This window comes from Ursus americanus, chromosome 24, assembly GCF_024610735.1.
Source record: "Ursus americanus isolate L20-20 chromosome 24, mUrsAme1.1.p, whole genome shotgun sequence".
Taxonomy (NCBI): Eukaryota; Metazoa; Chordata; class Mammalia; order Carnivora; family Ursidae; genus Ursus; species Ursus americanus.
Genome location: NC_142150.1, coordinates 37,258,580 through 37,276,589, shown reverse-complemented (window position 1 = coordinate 37,276,589; position 18,010 = coordinate 37,258,580). Strand labels below are relative to the sequence as shown.

The following is an 18,010-nucleotide window of genomic DNA, read 5'->3' as shown; positions in this document are numbered from 1 at the left end:
GCAGGCGCGATCCAGAGCCCAGCCTCCTTCAACACCTGCCTGCTCTGCGAGCCCCAGAGGAATCCGACCCCCGGCCCGCACCCAGAAGGCAGAGCTGGGCATCGGCCCTTGGACCGGGCTACAGTCCCGCCTCCGAGCAGATGGAACACACAACCGCAGCCCATCCCCAGCGAATACACGCCCGCCTCACCTCCAGCTCCTCCCTCCCCGCCCGGGCCGGGCCGTTCTCGGCCAGGGGCCTCTGAGCATAACATGCCCTGGCATCACCCTGTCTCTGAAACTCTCGGAGCCACTGAGCCAGGGCCTGAGTGGGGCAGAGAAGAGAGGGAAGCGGCCCGCTGAACCCAAAGTCGTGTCTGTGGCCTCCTCCTCCGGGAAGGCAGGGCACGTGTCCCCAGCATTTTTCATGGTGCTGGGCCAGGGGAGGTTTCCAGGTCCCTGGCATTTCCACCGTGATGGATAGAGCTGCCCCCACCCGACACACACAGACACACACACAGAGACGCACACACACACAGACACACAGACACACAGAGACAGACAGACACACACAGACACACACACACACACACAGACACACAGAGACAGACACACAGACACACACAGACACACACAGACACACACAGGCACACAGACACATAGACACACACACAGACACACAGAGACAGACACACAAACACACACACACACAGACACACACACAGGCACACAGACACATAGACACACACACACAGACGCACACAGAGACACACAAGCACAGACACACACAGACACACACACAGAGATGCACACACACACACAGACATACACAGATACACAGAGGCACACACACAGAGGCACACACACACAGGCACAGACACACACACACAGATACACACACACAAGCACACAGACACACACATAGAGGCACAAACACACAGACACACACGCACACAGACACACACGCACAGAGGCTGGGCACTGTAACAGCTCAAGGACTTGTCACTCTACGCCCCGGTCTTATTCAGCAATGACTTTAATCTCAGGATACTCAGAACAGGACCCCAGCAGCTGGCGCTGAGCCTGCAGGCCTCTCTCTGGAGGCTTCCTGGACGGATCGTATCCCTGGCTCGGGTGAGGCTGCCTGGACGGATCGTATCCGTGGCTCGGGTGAGGCTGTATATTCATGCGTTCCCTGGGGAAGCTCCCAGCAATCCAAGAAGACAGATGGGCACGCAGGGCTTCGTGCAGCTTCTGGGCCCCTCCTGGCAGAGAGCTCTGTGCTTCTGCTCCCACGGGGCCCGGGGCCCAACTCTGAGTCTTTGGGGGAGCTGAGCCAGGGCCACCTTTGTCCAGGGTCTTCTGCCCAGGGACAGTCCCTGCAGAACAGGGCTGTGCCCTGGTGGGCTCCCAGGATCTCTAGAGGCAGGGCTAGCCGAGGCCCCAGCCCCTTGGTTGCGGGGGAAGGGCAGTCCTCCTGCTTGTGGTCAGCTGGCTGCTCCCAGGAACACTGGACTCCGTGCCCAGTTGGCCACCAGCCTGGTTTGGCGGGTGTGTCACCCCCAGCCCCAGAATCCACCTGTCAAAGCAACAGCAGCCCAGCCACCCCCACAAGTGGGAGGCACTGGGATGGGGCCCCTCTCTGCTCTCTCAGTACCTCCGGGCCCTGAGCCATCTGAGATTCAGGGAACCAAAGCAGAGACACCCAAGGATCTTCTGGGGCCTCAGAAGTCATTCAGCTCAACACCCCCACCCCCGCAGCCTGCTGAAAGGTGGCCCAGGCTGCTTGCTCACGCCTGAGACAGAGCGCTCACTACCTCTCAGAGGCAGCACCCCCCACCTTGGGGCTGTCTGGGGCTGAGGGGGTCTGTGCCAGTAGCTTCTATCTTATGGACGGAGACTGAGCGGTGAGTGCAGGGTGAGGGCTTTCCCTGCGTCTCTCCGGGGAAGGCCTGTCAGCCCCCTGGGGGACCGTGTGGGAGGGCGGGGTGTGGGAGGGTGGGCAGGGACAGCAGGAGTCCAGCAGAAGGGAGCCAGCCACCTGGGGCCTCAGCCAGGCCCAGCCTAGGCAGCTCCGATGTCATCGTACTCCTCGCTGTCCATGGAATCAGGCTGCAGGGTGGGGGCCCCTGTGTGGTGGGAGACTTGGGTCAGTGGGAGGCTGGTCACCACCCTTCCTGCCCCATGAGACAGAGCTGAAGGGGTCTGAGACCGCACCCCTCCCCGGTGATGCCGAGTGGGGTGCAGTGACCAGACTCCTATCACGTCGTCTTGCTCACTACCATCTTCCTTGCTAGAATGTCAGCCCAGAAAGCAGAGCCTCGTCTGTGCAGTTTAGGGCCATAGTCCCCAGGCTTGCACAGGAAATGATGGGTGACTTGACTGTTGGCACACCCCCCGCTACCACAGTCTCCCCTAAGGGGCCACCGGCTACCGCTGCTTGAATGCGTCCACTAATGGGGAGCTCACTTCCTCTCAAGGCATTCTTTGGATCTTTCTCTGTTCCATCTGCAGTCATTTTCCCCACCTCCTCATATTCTTGTTTGCTTAAAAGAATCCCTTTCCTTCTCTTCTTTTCCTCTTGGGCTCATGAATCCAATGAATCCAGAGTTCCCCCACTTATCCATCCCCTGCTTCCTGTCAGCCCCCTCTTCCAGGACCACCTCCCTTCCCACTGGCACCTGGACATTCCAGCTGCTCCGTCGAGGGCGGCTGGGGCGGCGGCTGGAAGTTCTGGTACCACTCCCCAGACGAGGTGCTGGAGCTGTCATCGGCCGATGGCCCTGCTGGAACCCCCCAGAGCCGATCACTGTCTGCCTGGAGACAGCCAGCTCGCAAGCTGCCGGAGCTGGGAGGCCCTCAGGACTCCCAAGAGTCAAGTTCCTGGCTTGACCATGAATGAAGAAATGAAGGCCCAGAGAGGGGTGGAGCCTTGTCCCAGGTCACCCAGCAAGTGGTACCAGAGCTGGGGCTAGAATCCCGAACTCAGCCTGGCTGGGGGCTTCCGGCTTTATGCTTCCTCCAGCCAGGTCGGCTGTGGGATGGGAGGCCGGGGCACGCACGGAATCCTCCTGGGCCCAGCTTACCTGAAAAGGTACCTTGGGAGCCAGCCAGCTCCAAGTTCGGGGGCTGCTCCAAGAGGGGGCTCCTCTCTGTAGAAAACACCGGAGGGGCCCACGGAGCTGGCCCGCTGCTGGGCCTATTGCAGTAATCTTCCCCAGACGAGGTGCTGGACCCACTGCTGCTCCTTGGGTGGTGCTGGGAGCCCAGGAGGGGGGTGTCCGCCGTGTAGTGTCCAGCGCCGACGGGTGGGATCTGGGAAGCACGCGTCTCTTCAAGTCCTGGCCCAGGAAAGGGAGGACGGTGAGGAAAGAAGCAGCAGTGCACCGAGAGGGCGTTAAATGAGACTCAAGAAAGAACTAACTGCCAAGAGAAACTGTTGCAATCAGGAAGGACCTGCGAAGGGGGGTCCTCAGGCTGAGCTGAGGCGCTCAGTCGGGAGTCAGGGCTGACATCGCTGTCACTGCCCCCATGCACCTGCCCAGCCCGACTCACCTTCCTCCAGGGGAGGCATCGGACCTTCCTCCAGGGGCATCTGGAACCTGTTCTGCCGGATCTCCTCCTCCGTGAGGCGGTGCCGCTGAGAATCTGCAGGCAGAGGGGTGGTGAGGAGGGGGGCAGGTCCACCTGCTCGGCCCGGAGCCTGGAGGAGGGGTCGTTGTGCCTTGGGACTCGGGAGGGTGCCCTGAGGCTGAACAGTGTGGGAGGTCCACCCCAGGGGTACAGAGGGGCTTCGCATTTCCCATCAGATCCCAGGCTCTTGTCCTAGTCCAGCTGGACCCTGAACCACAGTCTCTAACCAGCACGGGATCAGGCTGCTTCCGCCAGAAACCCTAGTGCCTTGGCCCTTGCTGCTCTCCAGCCGCCCCTTCTTCTGCGTAAGGAAGCAGGGTGAGTCCTGGGCTCTCTCCTTGCGCCCTGGAGCCTCTGGGCAGAAGGTGTCCCATCGAGGAGACTTCCCAGAGCAGAAGCTGGAAGGCCTGGAATCCTTGCCTCCCGGGCTTTGGGGCACCTTCGCTTCGGAACCGGAGAGGGGACAAGGATTTGTGGAGTCTTAAGACTTGAGGGTCTGGGATCTTGGAGTCGGCTCTCTCGAACCCGGTACCACTGAATCTGAGTCACGATGTTGTAGGACTTTGCACTCTCGGTCCTGCATCTTACACGCCTGGGCGCAGAATCTCAGGTTCTAGGGACGCCCCCTCCCCCAGGTGGGTCGCCAAAGTGGCTTTGCGGCATGACCGCAGTGGAAGCACCCGCCTCCCACCCCAGAGGCCCTGGCTCAGCAGCTGGGGCACAGACGGCTAGCTGTCCCTCACTGTCCCTCATATCCATGCTCCCCTCCTGCAGGAGGAGACCCTCTGGCCTTTATCTGGACACACAGCTGCTCAGGACAGAGACTTCATCTGCCGGCCTCTCTTGCTGCTGGTGGCCTTAAGCTCGGGCCGGGGTGTGTGTGTGTGTGTGTGGCTGTGAGTGGGAGTGATGTGGGCGTCTCTGGCATCCTGCCTTTCAGGGTAGGGCCTGCCCCACCTTCCCTTCCCCTCCTGCTGCCCGGGATGTGGGCACGGTCGTGAGCCATTCTGGACCATGTGGATGAGGGCAAGATCTTAGGGACCGCACAGCAGCAAGAAAGCAGAAGCCTGGGCCCCTGCCAACGGCTCAGGGCACTGTCGTTTGGGGGCCTCGGTCACACACAGTCAAACTCCCATCCTAACCTATATGGTGGGTCCCGGCGGGAGCTGAGGAGTGTTTGACGAGCTCCCAAGGGAGTCCACCACAGGCACGGGATTCTCTGCTCTAACGTCCAGCGCTGCCCAGGGCCTGCCTTAAGCACTGTCTTCCCCCCTCCTATCCCCAGCAGGCAGGGAGCGGAGCTGGAAAAGCCGGCTAAGAGGTTCAAGCTGGGCTCCTCATGAAGGGAGGGGACGGGGTGAGGAGGATGGGCAGGGTGGGACACAGACGGGGTGCGAGCGTGTGAGAAGCCATCCGAGTGTGTCTCCCGCCTGGACTTCCTTGCCTAACACAGACACAGCCACCTTTCGGTGAAGGTCAAGGGGCGGGTCTTAAGACCCCGTGCGGCCAGAGACAAAGGTGGGAAAGAAGGAGGCTGGGGACACGGAGCTGTCTCTGAGGTCACAAAGCGCTTTGAAAGCTTCGGTCAGTCCGGGGGGTGTGCAGGGGTGATTAGGTGGACCCCCCTGACGGTCCCCAGCCAACTGGGCCCTCTCCCTGGTTGGGGCAGGTGGGCCCCCCGGGGAGCCCAGGCCCAGGCACTCACTGTAGAAGGTGGTCAGGGCCACGGGAGGCTGGGCGCTGAAGTCATAGTGCTCGTAGTCTGAGTCCGAGCTGGAGTCCGAGTCCTTGGGGGCTGGGGTCTGGACCTGGATGGGCAGCTTGGGAACTGGGGAGAGAGCAGAGTTGGGGGCGTGGCCAAGGCGGGGCAGAAAGGCGCAGGGAGAGGCAGCGGAGAGCAGAACGTGGATGGTGGGGACCAGAGACAGAGGGGCAGGGAGAGCGCCGGGTAGCCCGTCTTGTATAAGACCCTCCAGCCTGGGTTTTCCAAGCCCCCCCCCATTTCAAACACGGGGAACTAATAACATCTGTTTATTTCACAAACGGGGAGCAGTCACCGCATGCCTGGCTCTGTTCAGACATGTAAGAAATGATCTCATTGGGAATCTCGTAACGACTCTGTGGGGTAGGTACCTCCGTGTTCCCATTTTACAGCTGAAGGAACTAAGGCACAGCGAGGGAACTCGCCCAGAGAAGCAGGCAGTGTGGCTCTTAGCCGCTAGCCCACAATAGTCAGTGAGCAAATGCTCCGAGCTTAACTTGGGGGCTAGGTTGTGTATTCATATTCTTTCCTTGAATGCGTGGATACCGTGTACGGAGAATATTTATATTATTTGGCTGAGTTTTGTATTGGTTTTCCTGTCATCGAATGCTTTCAAATAAAGGTGATTTAATATAGTCACGATTAAGCTTGAGTTCCTTTGCAAGACTTTCAAGAAGTATAAACCCATATGTTGTAAAAGATGGATGACCGATTCAATTTTTCTTTCATTCAGAAAATACTAAATAAATGATGTTCCAGAAAAATCTTGATGGGGCTCTGCAGGAAGACTGATGGAGCAGGCCATTGGAAGAGGCCATAATATCCCAAACCTACCGGCCAAGTAGCAGGGCTGAACTGTCCTCTGAGAAATTCCCTAAGCCGGTATTGTTCCAGAACTCCAAAGCCTAGCCTAGAATGACTACCCTGGAAGGCCATCTGCCCATCAGGGCCCAGATTGAGACATGCCATGCTCAAGGTCCCACAGGCCCCAGTGGGCTGGCTGAGGTCTCCTCTCCAGCCAGGGCACTGCTTTGACCTAAACAGACTGACCCTCCAGAAAGGATACCCTTCCTGTCCTCCCCAGCCCTCCCCACCCCCACGGTGGGTGACATTCTACCTTCTTCTTTGGGAATGGTGATGGGAACATCTTGATAGCTATTGATCCCTTCTGGGGTGGTGGTGTGCAGGTGCTGGTCGTTCACCGTCGCAGGGAGGGCTGAGGGAGGGGAGGCAGAGATTCTACGAGTCATTTTTTGCTCTCTCCCAGTCAGCGTGGTCCTATTCTCATTGAGGCACCTTCCTCCTCACCCCCTGCCCCAAACACACATGCATGTACACATAGGGTCTGGTCGGTCCTTCCTTGCATGGACCACTTCTGCTGGGCATGCTGGGAAAATCCTTCCCATCGGGAGGTGCCCCCCGGGGCCAGGGCTGGGTGGCCATTGCTGGATCACTGCCACTCCTGCTGGAGTCCCGCAAGGCCCACGTCCCCCTGAGAGGGTCACACCTCAGGCCTGCTTCTTTCCCTCTCTGGGCCTTTCCCGTGGCTCCCAGAACTCTGTACGTACCGTATTTTCCTTTAACTTTCAAGAGGATGACGGCTACGAAGATGAGTAAGCCAAGGACGAGAATCCCCAGAATGACGCAGAGGATGAGGAACACCAGTTCCCGTGATTTCCAGTCCTCCGTTTCCACAGTCACAGAAGATTCTGGAAGCAAGAACCCCAAATCAGGGAGAAAAAGGGATGGACATAGACTTCTCCTTGCCCTTCTTGCCTCTCCAGCCTCCCTGCAGCTCTCCCACTTCCCTTTTGGACCTATCTTCCTCCCCTCTTATTTTTTTTAAATTTACCCATTTGCTTTCAAGTGCCTTGTATTTAGTAGGTAGGTGCTCAAGAGATGCATATTGAATGGATAATTGACTGAAGGAAACTTTCCCCTGGACACCAGCCCACAGGGATCTCTCTCTCTCCGCTCAACAATTATTGAGTGCCCACTGTGTGCCCGCTAAGCCCTAAGGATACAAATATGACATCAGCATCACAGGCCTTGAGGGAGCTGCCTAGTGGAGGGATCGATACGTTGGCTCAATCCAATATGGTGTCATGCTTGCTGGGATGGAGGTGTGGGCAGGTATGAGGCCCTACAAGGGACACCAAGGCTGGCTTCCCAGAGAAGGTGTCTTGGGCCATCAGGAGAGCAAGATCTCCACTTTCCTCCGGTAGGAAGCAGGGGACGGCGTAGAGCCCGTGAAGCTGGGCCAGCCCCTGTGGCTCTCCTGGGGCTGCCAAGGGGCTCCATGCCTGTCCTCAATAATCGCGAGAATAACTCGTGCTCAAACACTGCTTACTGTGGATTCTGCCCTGTTCCAAGTGCTTTAGAAAAATTAATTCCCTGGAGACTCACAGCAGCGCCAGGAGAAAGCTGCCATGAGTATCACCCCCATTTGACAGTCAAGGGATCTGAGGCTCAGAGAGGAGCTGACAGGAGAGTGGGCTCCTGTCCCTGACATACCAGGATTCGGGGAGCCGGGGAGCTGACATGGCAGGGAGGGAAGGCGAGAGGAGCAAAAGCACCCACAGAACAGAGCGGTGGGACAGGGTGGGGGTGGAGGGAGAGGCCAGTCCATTGTCTGGAGGTGGGGGAAGGGGATCAGCCCTCCGGCCCCTCCCAGGGGCGCATGCGCGTTCACGCACTTACGTCTCTGAGAAACCGTGAACCGAGTGACACTCACCTACAGTGACTGGCTGAACACTTGCAGGGACTTCAGGAGTGGACAGATTGAGCAGACTCCGGGAGCCTGTCGGAAAGCACCGTGCATGGCCTCAACACATATAACTGAGCACCTACTGTGTGCCAGTCCTCGTGTTAGACACTGACCGAGACAGACACGGGGGCTGGAGTGAGGGGCGTAGTCATGGGAAGCGGGGCGGGGGGCAGATGGTTAAGGACACCTGCTTTTTCCACCCCCCCACAATAAGGAAGATCTCATGGAGTCAATGCTGGGAACCTTCTCTGGTTAGAATAAGAGGCTAATAAAAAGAAAGTATCTCTTCTTTCGGTAAAAATCTGCTACGACCACAGATCCCTTTCTCTGTTAAGTCCTGGGTTCACTTAACATTGGCCTTGGGAGTGGAGAAGTTGACCCGATGATTATTATCCTAATCATTCGACAGGTAAGGGATGGAGCTGACAAAGTCCCTTGGTGGATAGTTCCTGATTTCCCAGCGACCCTGCGAAGTGGCTAGGGTCAGCATGCACATATCCGCGGACCTGCAGCCTCCCAGTGCATGAGCGGCCGAGCTGGAGTTCATAGCCAGGTGCCTGAACTCCATAGGGACGTTAATACCACGTGTCCTTGGGTCTAATGCTCTGGCTTTTTCGCATTTTAGCCCCTCTGAAATTGCTACAATCGATGACATGTCGTGAGTTTATTCTGGCCGCATTTATGTCCTTTATGGCACGTAAACTAATAATAGTGTGACATATCGAATGCCACCTTAGATTCGGTGAAATATGGTAGAACCCAATTCATTGCGTGGACATGAGGCTTAGCTGAAAGAAGAGGTATCAAGTGCTCCCCAAGGTCTGCCCCATGATCGGGCACAGAGCCTGTCTCCCAATATTATTTTCCTATGACCACCTATGATCACAAGCCCTGGGGTGGCAGCTGGTTTCACCTCCTGAGCCAATTCCAGTCAACAGGGACCACTGCTTAGCATACAGTAAGGCCTTCATAACTATCTGGGGGCTGAGTCGAGGCTCCCTGGGCAAGAATGCCCTGATTCATCAGCCCTGTCTGCCTGGACATGGTGAGTAAGGGCGATGGTCCCTCTAATGCCAGCGGTTGTCATTCCTGACCTAGTCCAAGGTCTTAGGCTTCGGAGTCAGGCGGAATTCCTGGTGCAGATCTGGGGGAGGGGGGCAGGGAGGGTACCTGAGCAGAGGACTCTGGCTGCACTGGACTGGCTGCAAAGGTTGGAGTTGTTGAACCGCCAGGAGCAGTCGGCGAGTGTGGGCTCGTCTCCTGTGCACGAGTAGTACATTCTGCCCGGCAGGGAGTGGGGCAGCCCGCTGGGTGTTCCGACCATGGTCCCACAGCCCAAGGCCCGGCAGAGCACATGGGCCTCCGGGGCGTACCACTCGCTGTTACACACTGTGCTCCAGACCCCACGGAACTGCACCTCCACCTGCCCCTCGCAGGAGTCACGGCCCCCAGTCAGCCGCCAGGACTGGTGCTCTGCAGGGGAGAGGTGGGGCGGGGGCAGAATCAGGTCGGGATCCTTCGAGCTGAAACCCCCACCAGACCAGACTCAGGAATGCGAACACCCTACAGGCAATCAGTCTCCAGATCCTGTGTGCTTTCCCTCCTACATCGGCACCCCACCTCATCTCGGCCACCAGCTCTGGCTGGCACTGCATGCCTGCTACCCAGACTGTGGTCCGCGGACTTGCGGCATCAGCATGGCATGGAATCTTGTTAGAAATGCAGCATCTCAAGTTCTGCCCAGACCTACTGAATCAGAATCTATCTTCACCGAGACCCCCACCCCCCATTCCTGTGCACAGTAAGGAGAAGGCCTGGCTGGACCAGGACTTCATGGGCTCCTCCTCCGGACTGCTGACGGCCTCCTCAGGGGCCTCCCTGCCTCCGTCTCCCCTTGCTGCTCTGAACCAGGTGACCAACTCCCTACTGGGAAAAACTCTCCTTTCTGATGTGGTTTCCTCCAGGAGGTGGGCAGGCTTGTCCCTCCAACTCTGGGTGGCTGGCTCCCCCTAATCGCCCCCTGGCTTCCTTTCCTAGGGCTTTTATCGCTTGCCTGGGTCTTACCTTCCCTAGTGCACCTGACCTCGCACCGGCAGGGGCCACCCTTCCCTGCACCCTGGCCGCCGGTAAGGGCTGGGGCTCAGCTGCCGCCTGCTGACCTGAACACACGACGCCGGCGTCCTCCTTGTGGCCGCAGTAGCCGTCTCCTGGCAGCCCCGGGCAGTCCCACAGGTAGCTCTCGGCCCCGGAGCAGTTCACCTGGTCCCGGTAGATGGGTCCTCGGCCAGGGGCGAAGTGCAAGCCGGGCAGGGCCTGAACCGCCCAGCCGCAGTTCAGTTGCCGGCACACCACGTGGGAATCCTCCAGGTCCCACGTGTCGTCGCACACCGAGCCCCACTGGCCGTACTCTAACACTTCCACGCGGCCAGCGCACCGACTGCTACCACCCACCAACCGCACGGCGCGGTTCTCTGTGGAAGGAAGGAAGGGAAAGGGTTTGTGGGTGGTCGAGGAAGAGAGGGCTAGGAGGGTAGTGGCGGCTGTGGATCCAATGAGAGAAGCTGGTAATTCAGTGGGCAGGACTGGGGAACCCTGTTTGGACTGGGGCCTAGTGGGCAGAGGTAGGGGACTCAGGACTTGGGACATGGGGGCGGGGCTGGATACTTGTGGGTGGGCTATGGAGCCGGTGGGAGGGGCTAGTAACCTGGTGGGCGGGACAGAGGAAGCCTCAAGGCTGAAGGCTTTGGGGCAGGGTGGTGGGCGGGGCTAGAGACCTGGTGGGCGGGGCCTCAAGAGCAGGTTGGGGGCTGGAAAGTGACAATGCTAAGGGACACTGGGGAACCTGGCATATTTATGTACAGGGAGGTAGGGGCAGAGATAGAGGTCCTAAGTGAGAGAAGGCACAGGACCAGTAAGTAAGGGCCAGAGACCCAGTTAGGATTGGGGACCCAAGTGGTCAAACTGGAGATCTAGTAGGGAGAGAGGTTTGGGGGCCAAATCAGAGGCTTTGCTCAGAGCTGGAAATGAGGCAGTGCTGCTGTCCTCCAGTGTGGAAACCAGCTGTGTTTGCGATGGGGGCGGGGCGGGGGGTTGGGAAGTCCAGAGGGTAAGGCTTGGGTCCAGCGTCGAGGACTGGGGAGGGGAGTGAGCAGCAATGGCTGAAGGCCGGAGGGTAGGGCAGGCCAGGCACGGGTGGTGGGCCGTACCTGCACAGGTGACCTTGGCCGGCGTCTCGTTCCTGTCGCACGCGTGCTCCACCACTTTGCAGAGCTGCCACTCGGCACTTGTGCATCGGACGGCGGGCGCCAGGGTCAGTGTGGCATTCGTGGCCTCGCTGGTGTTCCCCGCGCCTGGCCCAGGCGGCGGCTCCAGGGACGGCAAGGTGGGCGGGGTGGCTTCCCAGGCCCCGCCACAGCCCAGCGCGCGGCACACGGCCTCAGAGGCCCAGCTGTCCCAGAAGGCCCCGCAGGCCGGCTCCCAGGACAGCCCGAGCCAGACCTCCACCGTCCCGCCGCAGTGGCTGCTCCCATTCACTAGGCGGACCCCGAGCTGCTGTCCTGGAATTGCCAGACGCCAGCTGAGGCCTCCACCCCGCGGGAGGACAGGTCTCAGGGGTGGGAGTGGGGACCGCCGGCTGCCAGGGACCCCACTGCCTTATCGTGGACAGTATCCCACTGGGCTCTGGGTCTCAGCCTTACAGTCTGCAAAATGGGGCTGGGCTGGTTCGTCCCTGAGCCCTCTCTGAGGCCTGACCTGGTTCTCCTTAGAGTCAGGAGAAGGGGGCTGAGGGCGACTAGAGAGGTTAGGATGCCTTCATTAAGTCTGGGGAGAACCAGGGGTCCAGTCTCCACAAACCTCCCTCTCTTGCCGCTGTCTCCAGGGCACCCTTGTGTGAAAGAAGGGCAGAATTCTGGGTTCAGGGGCTCTCCTTGGTACTGTGGGTGCCACGCTTCCCCCTCCCAGGCCCCTCTGCCTAGGTGCCACCGCAACCTGGAAGCCCTGGAGGATGGAGACGGGGTCGGCGATGGGGTTGAAGGCAGGCTGCTTGGGATGGTGGTTCTCCCTTCCCCAGACGCCCTCCTTGGGGAGCCACCCCCCCCATTTTTGCCCAGGACTACACCCCCAGGGTGGCACAGAGCTCTGCACAGAGGAGGTGTTTAATAACTATCTGCTGAGTTAATCAAGGACCCACTTGATGGAACCCTGCCACCCCCACCAAGCTCGTTCTCAACAAATCCCCTTACAATGCTCACTGAACATTCTGCCCATGCATATGTGACATTTGATCAGTGGCCTTTCGAAGATGCTAGTTCTGAGCTCTCAGAATGAAGGGAATGCTGGCACTTCGGGCATTGAGCCAGGAAGAAGGGTTGTCTGACGTGTTGTCTGAAGTTAGGGAATGTCAGGAGGGAGGAAGGGAAAAGAAAAAGGAAAACGTCCATTTCCCTTCCCCATCACCCGGGACACCACCGGCTTGGTCTGAGAAAGCTGGCTGTGGGCCCCCAGAAGGAGTCTTCCCTCACCTGGCTCCAAGGGCGGGCTCTCTGCATAGCTGGTGTTGGACTGGTCAGATGGAGCTGGAGACGGGTGACCTGGAACCAACCAACAGCAGCCGCGGTGGGTGAGTGAGCTCAGGAGGAGACGGCACAGAGGTGCCTTGAAGGTCGGGGGCCACTTTCGGGAGCCGGGGCCTCATGGGGATTTTGAAACTCCACGGTCTTGGGCCTTGGATGCCTCTGTTCAGGTTGGGGAAATTCTCCAGCTCTGCTCCTGCCACAGCGACTTCATCTTTGAATTGTACGAACGCGCTCAGAAATCAGAGGAGAGCAGGAAGGAACGACTGTGGGCTTTGGGGCCAGACCTGCTTCCTGGCCGAGTGACCAGGGATGGGTTACCAACCTCTCTCGGCCAGAGTCCCAGTTTGTGGGCCACAGCCCCTAGGGAAGCAGTGTTGGGCCAGAAGGAGTCACTGTCTGTAACGTACTTGACATACAGAAGAAGCTCAAACGTGGGAGTTACTGTTAGGAAAAACATTTTCTTGTGGAAAATCTGTTTGAGAAATTCATAGCAGACTTCAGGGCACCGGTGCACCCTGGGGTGAGACCATCCAACTGTAAACGCTTTCTGCAAAACTCACATTTGCCAGGGGCCGAACATATGCCGGCATATATTATTCGCATATTTTATTCCATTTCCCTTCAAGCACACTGGGAGGGAGATATTAACATTCACTTTTTACGAACTCAGAAAGCAAGGCCCGAAGATAGAAATCCGTCTCCTGTTCCCCTCGTCCCCTTCGTCCCTCCAGAGCCGCTGTCCACTGGGCCCTGGTGGGCCGATTAGTTTGGACTACATCAGCCTCTTCCTGGGCCCTTGAGCTTCTGTTTGGCTCAGCCAGTAGGGAGCCACAGCAGACAGAGGAGGGAGGGGGGAGAGTGGTGTGGAGTAGCTTATTCCCCTCACTCCTCCTCTGCGAGCTCCCCCACCTGGAAGGGATGGCTCCTCTCCTTGACTCTCTCCTTCTGGTCTCCTGACCGCTCCCTGCTCTTGCCTCCTTGGGCCCCGGGTACAAACAGCTCTGCCTCCATCTCTTGCTTACCTTACTCTTTGTAAATAAGCCCCTTCAAACGCTCCTATTCTGAGAGTGCCACCCATTTCCTGTTGGGTCCCTGACTGATCCACGGCCTGAGGCCACCCAGCTCAGCGAGAAGCAGAACCTGGACTCAGCTGTCTGCAAGGACTTGGCTCTATGCCGGGCGGGGGTATTGCAGCTTGCGGAAGCACAGAGGGAGGACTGTGGCAGAGAACCCCGTGCTCCCATAAGAGCTCGGCTGCACTCAGGTCTCCTACTTAGGCTGGGCCATTGCTGCCCAGGAAGAAAGACGAGCCAACATAGGTAAGAGGCAGTGAGCGTTCTCGTGTCTTTTTTCTCTGTTGTGCCAGTATCTGAGGCCCTGATGCCACCGCAAGATAGAAGGGGATGCTGACCCCATTAGAATTTTGTGTAAGAAGTAAACCTGCATTCCCGTTAAGATCCGGGTGACCCCTCAAAACAAAAACAAAAACAAAAAAACCCCCACACAAACAAAAAACCCCCAAAAATAAAAAACAAAAACAAAAAAAACTCAAAAAAAAACCCCAAACCAGAAGCAAACCTTTATTGGGTTAAGCCATGACAATTTCAGCCTGTGTTTGTTACCCGAGCCCAGCCCGGCCTGGCCTGACTGATAGGAGCCGCAGACTCCCACGGCGGCTACACAGTCTCACCCTCCCCTGAGCAGATTCTGGGGACTTGCACCCAGACGTGCACGCACGCGCCCCCACACCCGCGCCTGCAGACACAGCTCTCCTACAAGCATCCAACTGGGCCACTCCATCACTCAGACAGAAAGTAATCAGGCCTAGAATTGCCTGTCCTCACCAACTCCCTGGTTGGCTGCCCAGCCTGACCCCCTGGAGCAGACTCGGAATTCAGAGCACAGACTCCATGGCTAATGTAATATTCAGAACAAGAATTCAGAGGCCCACGAATTAGGATGGCAAAATCCCGGTTCCCATAGCAACGGCCCCAGTGCCCCAGAGTAGTTTTCAATATGTGGGCTGGGGCCCGGGGGAGACTGGGGTGCTGGCCGCGTGTGTTTGTGTATGTGTGTGGGATTGTGGTGGGCGTGTGAGTGTGTGGCTGTGACCATTTGTGTGTGTGTCTTCGTGTGTCTGTGTGCGTGTGACCGGGCGTGTGTATGTGGAAGCCTCTCTGGGTCTGGGAAACCACTTTCTCATGTGTGAGAGCACGCACGCTTTCTGCTAGACCAGAAAACCCCGGAGAGCAGGACCCAAGGCTGAACCAGTCCTGCGTCCCCCAGGGTGTGCACCTCAGTGGTTGTTGACTGACTGACTGACGGAAGAGTGCACAGGAACTGCGGGGTGCAAGGCCAGAGATCGCCAAGGCAGTTTGTTTCCTGTGTCACAGGCATTTCCCTGTCCTCTACCCCAAGAAGGGATCCTGGCGTTTGCGTGCTCTGAGCCCTGTGCCTATAAGAACAAAAGCAGAATTTACCTCCCCCTCCTTCCATCCAGGCTTCTGTTCACGGAGGGCCCAATGTAGGAGGGGTGCTCCCCTGGCACACCTTTGCCTGCTCGCCTGCTTCACAATTTTCTTTAAATTGATTTACTTTTTGCTGCAGTAAATTTATTTGAAAAAGAACCTTTAACTTTTCCTGGGAATTTGCTTTACAGCATTAAGATACTCAAATATAAAAGCATTCATTGCAGGGGCGCCTGGGGGGTCGGTTAAGTGTCTGATGCTTGATTTCGGCTCAGGTCATGATCTCAGGGTCGTGAGATCGAGCCCCGTGTCGGGGGCTCCATGCTCAGCCCAGAGTCTACTTGAGATTCTCTCTCCTTCTCCCTTCGCCCCTCCCCATCCTAAATAAATACAATCTTTTTTTTTTAAAGTGTTCATTGCAGTTTCTTGGATAATTAATCATTGGAAACAGAGTGAACGCTCGTCCATTGGGGAAACGGAATGAATTATGGTCCATTTACGGCGCGTCCTCTCAGGCAGCCTTTATAAAGAGTGAACTGGACTCACACCAGTTGGAGGGATTTCCATGCTGTGTTGAGGAATGAAGCAAGATACAGAGAAGAAAATGTAATATGTTACAACTCTTATAAAGCAATGGCCAAAAAACGGAACCAACTAAGCCACCAGGCGTCCCTAAATGTTTTTCTTCCCATGCGGCTCCGTGTTATTAGGTACCAAGTTCATCTACTAAGCTCAGTTATGCTGTGTGCCCCAGAAAATCATCTTGAGTTGTGCTCCCCATTCTGCAAAGGATAAGGGATGGAGGGGAGGGTGTCCGAGCGGGAGAAGAAAAAGCTCCCCCCCCCCAGCCCAGGGAGACGGCCGCTTTTCAGGGCAGCCCCAAGCAGAACAGGACAGGACCTCAGATGGGGTAGCCTGGGGAAGATGCCAAGGGGACATGAAATGAAGGGGACTGAGGACAGGAAAAATGAAGAGTCACCTTGCCTGGAGCCTGAGAAAATGGGACATTCGTTCTCTTTTGTCACTCAGGACTGTGGGATTCCTGGAGGCTTTGAGAGCTGGGGGACATGGAAAGGGAGGAGGCCTTGACATTGAAGGAGAGGCCAGGCCCCCTCTGGCTGCCCGGTGTCAGAGCAAGCTGGGGGGGGGAGCTCTCAGGTCCCGTCAAGGGCTCAGCAGAACGCTGCCCTGGGCACCCAGCACGGCCATCAGGGGTGAGAGTAGCACCTGCCGCGCCCTGGCTCGGACAGACATGCTCAGGAAAGCATAGTAAATGCTTGCCGAGTGGCTGATGGGGGAGAGATGCTGCCGGGTTGCGGTTGGGGGGCAAGGCAGGGAGGACAGGACAGGCTTAGAGCCATGGGGAGGGAGGACCCCGCAGAGGGAACCAGCGTGCGGAGCGTGGCAGGCATCCCTGGCCACAGAGCGCATTGATTTCTTTTTCACACCCGTGTGAAGTGTCGTGAGCCCATATGGCAACAGCCAAAGAACAGCAGCAACAAACCAAGCCCGTCCGACCCAGTATTTTCACTTCTGGGAGCCTACCCTGGATTACTATTCAGAGATTCGAGTCCACGTGTCAGAGCTGGAAAGTTCTAGATTCCTTTCTCCAGCTGGGCCCCTTTCAAACTGTGTGACTCAGGCAGATCCTTTAACTTCTGCCTCGGGCACTCGCTCTGCACCGGGAACAATAGGACGCCCCCTTGCAGCTCATTATGAACACGAAATGAGAAGACCCCCGGGACCCTTCTTGCAGCCAGGTCTTAGAGATGCTGCGTGGTTGACAGTCTTTCCCTGTGTCATTTCTAGTAGGAAAAACATTAAATATTCCCCAAGCTGGAGACAAGGGAATTGTCTGAAAGCAACTGGGGGATGGGTTAGGAAGATCCACGTTAAAAATATTTTCAAAAAATATTCACAAAGAGGGACGTCTGAGTGGCTCAGTCCGTTAAGCAATCTGCCGTCAGCTCAGGTCAATCCCACGACCCTGGGGTCAAGTACAGCGTTGGGCTCCTTGCTCAGCGGGGAGCCTGCTTCTCCCTCTGCCTGCAGCTCCCCCTGATTGTGTTCTCTCTCCTGACAAATAAATAAAATTTTTAAAAAATATATTCAAAAAGAGTTTTTAATGATGTGGGGAAAGCTATAAATTTGGTTGTGTTCTCTCATCCAGCCTCCCCCCACCGCCCCAGTCTGCTTTCAAGCTTCTGAAGGTCTTCTAGGACCCAGAGGGAGCCCAAGTTCGGTCCCGCATTCTGTCCTCTCCCTGAATCCTGGGACCCCTTTCCCCTGTGGCCCCGCCACATACAATTACAGTGCTTATGGGGATGAGCTGTTGACTGCCATCAGTCCCGCTGGATTCTCAGGGTCAAGGGAACAGGGACTGTTTCTATTTGGTTCACTCCCATATCCCTGGCACCTGGCACAGTACCTTGCCCAGAAGAGCTGCTAAAAGGATACAAATAAGTGAAATTCAATCTCCACTACAGAAAAAAAAATAGGAAAAATACAAACACTAGCAAGAAATATACCCATACGGCGAGCTTTGTTGTTTTCTCTTTCCTTTTGTTGCTCTAAACTTTAAAAAATCTTCTACGACAAAATAAAAAAGGTCTCCAAAGAAACAAACAGGCCTTTTTTTCCTGGGGGAACATGTGGCTAGCTCACAGTATTAATACAGTGAGTTTTAAGCCAACTGTCCTCTCCTTCTGCCCCCTGAGCCTGCGGAGAGGGCCTGGCTGATGGTGTGGCCGTGTCAGCCAGAGCCATACTTGCTCCTGGGGGTGAAATGAAGAGCCCGTGTGCTCAGTGGGTCTAGAAGTTTCCT

At 57.0% G+C, this 18,010-nt stretch overlaps 1 protein-coding gene across 2 annotated transcripts in view; it reads right to left on the bottom strand.

Annotated features, from left to right (window-relative positions):
* Positions 1–1,009: 1,009 nt before the first annotated feature.
* The window catches only part of CD6 (CD6 molecule), a 38,162-nt gene continuing 21,161 nt past the window's right edge, over positions 1,010–18,010 (bottom strand). Inside the window, exons 2-13 of one of the 2 annotated variants that reach the window (XM_045786793.2) lie at positions 12,665–12,733; positions 11,348–11,698; positions 10,301–10,612; positions 9,312–9,614; positions 8,109–8,174; positions 6,943–7,083; positions 6,492–6,590; positions 5,318–5,440; positions 3,535–3,627; positions 3,066–3,320; positions 2,661–2,765; positions 1,010–2,108 (exon numbers count right to left, since the gene is read on the bottom strand). In XM_045786793.2, coding sequence (XP_045642749.2) covers positions 2,044–2,108; positions 2,661–2,765; positions 3,066–3,320; positions 3,535–3,627; positions 5,318–5,440; positions 6,492–6,590; positions 6,943–7,083; positions 8,109–8,174; positions 9,312–9,614; positions 10,301–10,612; positions 11,348–11,698; positions 12,665–12,733 — 1,982 coding nt within the window. In that variant the 3' untranslated portion in view covers positions 1,010–2,043. The remainder of the gene's footprint in view (positions 2,109–2,660; positions 2,766–3,065; positions 3,321–3,534; positions 3,628–5,317; positions 5,441–6,491; positions 6,591–6,942; positions 7,084–8,108; positions 8,175–9,311; positions 9,615–10,300; positions 10,613–11,347; positions 11,699–12,664; positions 12,734–18,010) is intronic. The other variant, XM_087854931.1, reaches the window with a different exon arrangement.